This window comes from Platichthys flesus, chromosome 17, assembly GCF_949316205.1.
Source record: "Platichthys flesus chromosome 17, fPlaFle2.1, whole genome shotgun sequence".
Taxonomy (NCBI): domain Eukaryota; kingdom Metazoa; phylum Chordata; class Actinopteri; order Pleuronectiformes; family Pleuronectidae; genus Platichthys; species Platichthys flesus.
Window position 1 is genome coordinate 4,401,158 of NC_084961.1, and position 6,942 is coordinate 4,408,099.

General features: G+C 43.3%; 2 protein-coding genes across 4 annotated transcripts in view; one reads left to right on the forward strand and one right to left on the reverse strand.

Moving 5' to 3' along the window:
* LOC133972416 (exostosin-1c) overlaps positions 1-1,303 on the reverse strand; it is a 72,108-nt gene extending 70,805 nt beyond the window's left edge. The window contains exon 1 of the mRNA XM_062409864.1: positions 1,119-1,303. The gene's annotated coding sequence lies outside the window, so the exon portion shown is untranslated. The remainder of the gene's footprint in view (positions 1-1,118) is intronic.
* A 1,375-nt stretch (positions 1,304-2,678) lies between these two features.
* On the forward strand, positions 2,679-6,581 carry LOC133972865 (probable thiopurine S-methyltransferase). 3 transcript variants are annotated; one of them, XM_062410471.1, is made up of 10 exons: positions 2,684-2,701; positions 2,785-2,847; positions 4,056-4,178; positions 4,634-4,726; positions 4,810-4,942; positions 5,497-5,549; positions 5,637-5,711; positions 5,865-5,950; positions 6,078-6,122; positions 6,252-6,581. In XM_062410471.1, coding segments are annotated over exons 1-10 (792 nt in total). In that variant the 5' UTR covers positions 2,684-2,699; the 3' UTR covers positions 6,371-6,581. The 3 variants fall into 3 exon arrangements, with proteins under 3 accessions (XP_062266454.1, XP_062266455.1, XP_062266456.1); XM_062410470.1 differs by having other exon boundaries at positions 2,679-2,847; XM_062410472.1 differs by lacking the exons at positions 2,684-2,701; positions 2,785-2,847 and adding an exon at positions 2,848-2,982.
* Positions 6,582-6,942: the final 361 nt, after the last annotated feature.

Sequence of the window (6,942 nt, forward strand, 5' to 3'; positions counted from 1 at the left end):
AGCAGTGTTTAATATTCCTGGATGGTAGCAAAGTATAGTGTGCAGCCCACGGACCATCTGTCCAGTGGGAGAAGTGGATCATGTGCCAAACCATGTCACTGTTGTGTTGGGAAGAGTTTCCACACAGCTCCACTCCTGAACACAGGGGACGCACTGGGAAAGCATCCTCACCCACACACACACGTGCCTCGTGCTCCCTGCACCTCTCCGGCCTCTACCTGTCACGGACTCACGCGCGGATCCGTTGCAGCAGGTGAAGGCAGAGCAGGTTCATCCACTTCCCAGTTCCCCCATGGATCCCCACAGACCCGAGCTCAGTCCCACCAGTGACAGCAGCTCTGCAGCGGATACAAACAACCAACTTCTCCCTCCTTCCTCTATCCTCCACGCAGCATTACGAGCCTCACATTGCGCAAAGTATGGTTGACTAACTACAAATATACGCACAGTCCGGACACACACACACACACATCCAGCATGCACCTCTCTCTCTCCCTCTCGCTCTCCCGGTCTGAGCACCATCATCCCTCCACCAGCCTCCCCACAATTCACGACAACAGGCTGCACAACAAATAACGGCTGCTGGTTGTCATGATAATCCAGGTGATGCTTTTAAGTGCCCCGTGTTTCCCTTGGGGATTACTGTGACCTCATCCACTCTGTGAACAGGCTCGTGCAGTGTTTTTTGTGTGATGGTGACGTTCAGCCACAAACATCCCACCTGTGATTCACAGCTCAGGCTCCCCGCGGTGAGAGTGACAGAGGTGACACTACACCGGGGCAACGCCGAGAGTTCCGGCTGCGTAAAAATGTGGAACCATAAAAACGCACTTTGGAGACACGCTCGCAACATGTGCGGATCCAAGATGTGGCCGGACGGTGAAAATGAGGGTTTTGCGATTGAGAGCAAACGCTTTCAAAGAGGCGCTGAGATCCACATGAAGCCAAACAGCAAACTCCGAATGCATGCAACACAATCTGGGTTATGGTTTACGCAGAGTTTCTCCATTACCCCCCCCCCCGATGAGCGCAGCCCCCTAAACATAGACAGCAGACATCACCCAGCACGATCCCCGCTGCGCCGCGACTCCTCTCCCCCGCGGAGAGCTCGACCTTACCGGGGTGGCGGACCGCGCTCCTCCCCTCGGTGCGGTTCTCCTCTTCACGCCACGGCCGGGCATTTGCGGATCAGTCCCGTGTGCGAGCGCCGGTCTCCTCGTCGTCGCTGCCGTATGAATGATGAATGTGCGCGTTAAAATTGTCCATTTTCTCCCCCCCACCACCAACACCTCACATCCACAACAGTCCACGTACGGCCCGCCCCCGGGCGGTGCTGATTGGCTGAGAGGCGGCTCGACGTCGCCTCTGTCGCACGGTGAAGACGAACGCACACATCTGGAGCCCGGCGCATCTGGAGCGCGCTGGAGACACCGAGTTACGCACAGGCACCGGGGCGCTGTGGAGGAGGGTCACACCTCTCCAGGCCCCCTTTCTAATGGAGTCTGGTGTTTATACTGTGGCTGGAGAGGATCGTGTCATCTCGTGCAGAAAATCTGGATTCTGCATGAGGGGAATCCAGTGTGGGACGGTTTCTGGTGTTTTGGTTCATTGTCTGTAAACTGAGAGGCCAGTAGTGATGTGAAGGGGATATGAAACACGTTATTCCTTAAAATAAACATCAATAAGTCTAAGCTTCCTCTATTTTGGCAGCTGACACAGCCCGAAAGAATCTGCAGGTGGAGCCTCCCCCCCACAATAGACAATGTACTAATAAAAGGTTGGTTTCAAAATACACCTCTAACGACACTATTTTCATTAATTTACTTTACACATTGTGTTATCGAATGTTTTCCAAATGCCTAACAACCCTGGCTTTTGAGCGTTTGATGAGGTGCAGCACGAGAATATCACAGGAGACAGCTGGGAGTGACACTGCCTCCTGCTTCCAGCATATATGTGACTGTAGCGCCCCCCTGCGTCCACACATAGTCACTGACCTGCTGCCCTACTTCCACAGTGGCTCATGCTATTCTAGCTCATCTGTGCGTCTTTGTGTGTGTCTTTGTGTCTTTGTCTTTGTGTGTGTGTGTGTGTGTGTGTGTGTGTGTGTGCGTGTGTGTGTGTGTGTGTGTTTGTCTCGACTCAGAAGCAGCGTGGAGCAGAACCAGGTAGTGAGTTGTGGAGTAGAGACTTTCATGAGAATAAGAATGAACCATAATTAAGTATAAACTGCATTATCATTAGTTGTTGTTGTTGTTGTTTTAAGCCTGTTGTTCTTATTATTATAGCTGTGGATCAGTTCTATTATAGTCATATTAATTGTTTTAACTTCACCATATAACAAAGATGCCATTTCTTTCAATGATATATAATATCTGTTCACGTCCAAAAATGAACTTTAACTTTAACCAACCTAACTTAAGTCCACTGTCCTCCACAGTTTAGTTTTTAGGTCCAATTTAATTCTAGACAAGCTCATTACATGTATAAGATACTTATTGCAAAATGTGAAATTCATATCTGCATGAGATGTGATTTTCTATTACATTAAATAGCCTGTTATGAAAAAGTAGGGACTCAAACAAGAGAGAGTTGTGGGATCTCCCATGTTTTCCATGATACTCGAAGGCAGCATTATGCTCCTCCCCAACCAGAAGTGAGATCCCTGCCGTGTGTGTTTCCAATGGTGTTTCCTCTGAATGTCTCTGGCCGTGTTTTCGGTAACATCTCGTATCATCTCTATTCATTCATTCATCCCTCACTTTCATCCCTTGTTTCCTCCAGGGCTGTGAAACCCTCCAGAACTGAGCCTGACAGACCAGACCGAGGGCAGCAGCTCACCAGCAGGTGGGTGCTTCGCTGTATTGATCGAAGCGGTTTGAAATTCAGCTCAGTCAACATCAGCTGTTCACACGCAAACATGCACGAGTCGCACGTGACTGTGGTGGTACTGTGCGTGCTGCTGCTCGAGGCTGGTTCCAGGTGAGTGTGGATCTGACTCGGGAATACTAATGTTCCACAAAGAAAAACGGGGAATTCGTTTTATAACCTTCACTGAACGGACGTCTTTGTTTTTTTTGTTTATGTAAAGTTGCAAGATGTGATGTGATCTCTGCAGGAGATGATTCATATGAGAAGTGTTTTCATGTATATGTGAGAAGGACGAGTTACATTAGAGGTAAAAACCAGAAGCTGAAAGGTTCCAGTTATCTAATGTGTTACAGGTTAGAGGTCACAGGCCTCTTGTGTAACGATAACAAAAGGCTAATTTAAAACAACATAAATAGGAAACCACCAAACACAACAACTTATCTCAAAATATACACGACAAATGGGTTTTTTTTGCATTTGTGGTATTGTTTTGTAATCTGATGTTGTATTTTCTAGTTTAACGTGATTTCCCACCCTATGACTAAGATCTCTGGTGGGGGGTTATAAGTCAGCTACACTTGGGTTAATGTAATTGGAGGCTGACTCCAGGTTTTTGGGGGTTGGTATTTTTTGGTAATAATATATTATATAAAACACACACAAAGGTAAACAGTATGACCTGGTACTTGATGAAGGCGCTCATGAGGATTTGGTTTTTGCTTGTCTGGCAAGTTTTAAATTTCACTGCCGGGTGTTTTTCTTTTCTTTTGTCTTTTATTTTGATGAATGAAAGAAAACATCTGGACAAATCCAGAAAAAAAATATATATGTATTTGTATAACACTGTAACTGTAATTTCTTTGTTAATGTAAAAAAAATACATAAAATATCAACATAAATGCACCTCTCAGCATCGTTCATTCTGTAAATTCAGTTTTCTTATATCTACAAACATAAACCCAGATACATGTGAAAGCTTTTACCTGCTCACTGAAGATCCTGATTAATGCTCTGGTGCACCATGTGTCCTGTCAGTCCAGTGGATGTGTACAGGCCTTCACACATTTCACACTGTGAAGCTGTTGTACACGTGTTTTTATTTGTTAAACGTGTGAACGTCTCCAGCTGCAGATACGAATGATCTTCTCCTCTTTCTTTGCTTCTTCTCTCTCCCTCTCTCGAAGTTTGGGTCAGCAAAACATCAGCGTCATGCTGGAACCGCAGGCCGACCGGGTCATGGCGCTCGGCGAGTGGGAGGAACGCTGGCAGACGGACAGGATCGGCTTCCATCAGCCTCACGTGCACAAGTAAGAAGCCGACTCTCGTCCACCTCCTCAGAGGAGTGAAGGAGAACAGAAGTCTTCTAAACGCCTGACAGGGTGACACCACCGCCTGATGGTGTCAGAAAAGATGCACAAACAAAGCACTGACTGAGGCTCTGTCTAATTTCATGTTGGAAATACTTTTCATAAAGTTTAAGAGGTTTAAGTTCGGTTAAAAAATACTTTTAGAAAGGCCCGGAGGTGACGTTTTAACCTAAATATAAAAAAATGAGCTTCAAAATTAGCTTTATGGTACTTAACGTTTGTTCTTGCTCTATATTCAACTTTATAGAGTGGGTACGATCTCCAATATTCATCAGGAGCTGTTAGAAATATGAAGAACAGAATTTGGTGGAGTAATCACCACATGTGGCTGCAGGGGGCGCTGTTACATAGCGTTGCCTTAACAGCAGTTTCTTGTATCTTCTATGTTTTGATAGGCTGCTGGAGGAAAATGTGGATAAAGTTCTCGCTGGACGGACGGGAGTTCGCTTCTTCTTCCCTCTCTGTGGGAAAGCAGTGGATATGAAGTGGTGAGCAAAAGCTTATTCCATCCAATAATATTTCTGTTCTTATTCCTGTATTAAAACACTCTGTGTGTGTGTGTGTGTTCCAGGTTGGCAGACATGGGCCACACGGTGGTCGGGGTGGAGATCAGTGAAAAAGCTATAAAACAGTTCTTTGAGGAGAATAACCTGACGTACAGCGAGGAGCCTGTCGCTGCCGCACCTGGAGCGAAGGTGTTCAAGGTACATGACACAGAGATCTTCTTGGCTTCTATGTTTTTACTCAACACGTGGATGAATGAGCATAAAGATCTATAATCTATAAGGGTTTCATGATTATCAAATGCTGTTTTTTATTCTTTTTCGATAGTAACCTCGGAATTTTCCTTTCTCTATTTTTTTATATTCAATTTTAATGTCGTTATTTACTTTCAGTCAAAGTGTGTGTGAATGAAGACTTGTATTGTAAAGTTATTATAGTGGTCTATATAAAGCTCTATATAAAAACTTTCTTTTCTATTTAAAATGTTCTACGAGCTCCTTCACTATAAAAGCATTTATTGGGGCTTTTATTGTGAAACAGTAAATACAATGCACATGTTACGGAGGGTCAGGGAAACCAGTAATTTAACAACAATGTAAAGGGAATCACTCATTATACAAAACAATAATTAATCTTGTGTATTTATTAATTTACATTTGATTATTTTTCGTGTTTATCATACACTCCTGTACACATCGTGTATTCACAGACATTCACAAAGTTCTTAATCCACTTGTTCCCCTTTGTTCCACAGAGCTCAGAGAAAAACATCTCTCTGTATCAGTGCGACCTGTTCAACTTCTCCAGGTTGGTGACTGCTAGATGGTTTGAATAACATTTTTTAAAGATGTTTATTGAATTATATCACAATTCTTTTGCTTTTCATCTTCACAGCTCCATCGAAGGTGAGTTCGGGGCGATTTGGGACCGAGGAGCTCTGGTGGCCATCAACCCCAGAGACAGAGAAAAGTAAGAACGCTCCACTGAGGGTTTTTATATTCAATATGGAAGTAGATGTGTGTGATTTTAATTGCTCTAAAACACATATATTTGACAATTTAATATGAGGTTATTCAACCATATGCTCCCGGTTGTCTCACCACACTGTCTCTTCCACCACAGGTATGCGTCTCTCATCATTTCTCTCATGGCCAAAGACTGCAGATACCTTCTGGACACTTTGCAGTACAATCCTGAATTATACAAAGGTACCTGATTAAAAGAAATATGAAACTAATTAACATCCTTCTGTTTAGTATTTAATCTTCAATATAAAATGTGTGTATAATCACAATGAGATTAAAACATATTTGAAACTGCATTTGTTTTTTTCAGGTCCTCCGTTTTTAGTGCCTGACGAGCAAGTGCAGATCCTGTTTGGTGAGTTCTGTTAAGAACAAATACGTCCGAGTCTATACTTAATCATAAAGCACTATAATTATACTCCCCTATAACTTCTGAAGGAAGCAACACTTTATTTATTTACCTCTTTGTGTGTCTGCTCCTCAGGGAGCCGCTGCGATGTGGAGCGGCTGCAGTCGGTCGATGCCTTCACGGACAGACATCGAGGCTGGGGTCTGGACTCCCTGACGGAGAACCTGCACCTCATCCGTCCAAAGAGCAGCTAGAAACCCACAGCGTACAAAAGCTGATCTTTGCAGTTTTAATGCAAACACAGGTCCCGGGCATTCATTTTGTGCTTAGATATTTTATCTCTAAATGAAGGTTTTGAGGGGACACAAAGCTGCATTGGAAAATCATTTAGTAAAGATTGTATAACATAAGAAACAATAGTATTCACTTTTTTTTACATTTAATAAAACTGTTTTACTCAAACAATTCTTACGAGTAAAGTGACTTTATAAGAAAGTAGGTCAAATGATGAAGAGGTTTTTCATTCCACACAACCATTAATACTTTTTTCTTTATTTATGAATGTGTATGTTATTTTATTATATTATATAACCAGCTTTTATTATATTGCTGGGTTGAGTTCCTACAAACCCCACTACTGTTTGTTCCAAATCGACCAAACATGACATCTTTATAATTTGGTAAATACAATTATCTACATTCATGTGTTCATATTTCAACAGATAAACAAATAATTGATTTGAAAAGTTTTTTATATAAACAAGCCAGGATTAGGCCACAGTTGGGTGGGGTTTGGAGCCCCCTAGAGGTTGTAGGTGTCAGACAC

Coding starts and splice junctions, on each gene's coding strand:
- LOC133972865 (XM_062410470.1), top strand. CDS start 2,684: ATGGTGTTTCCTCTGAATGTCTCTGGCCGTGTTTTCGGTAACATCTCG. Junction 4,727..4,809: donor AAAGCAGTGGATATGAAGTG/GTGAGCAAAAGC, acceptor TGTGTGTTCCAG/GTTGGCAGACATGGGCCACA. Junction 5,550..5,636: donor GACCTGTTCAACTTCTCCAG/GTTGGTGACTGC, acceptor TCATCTTCACAG/CTCCATCGAAGGTGAGTTCG.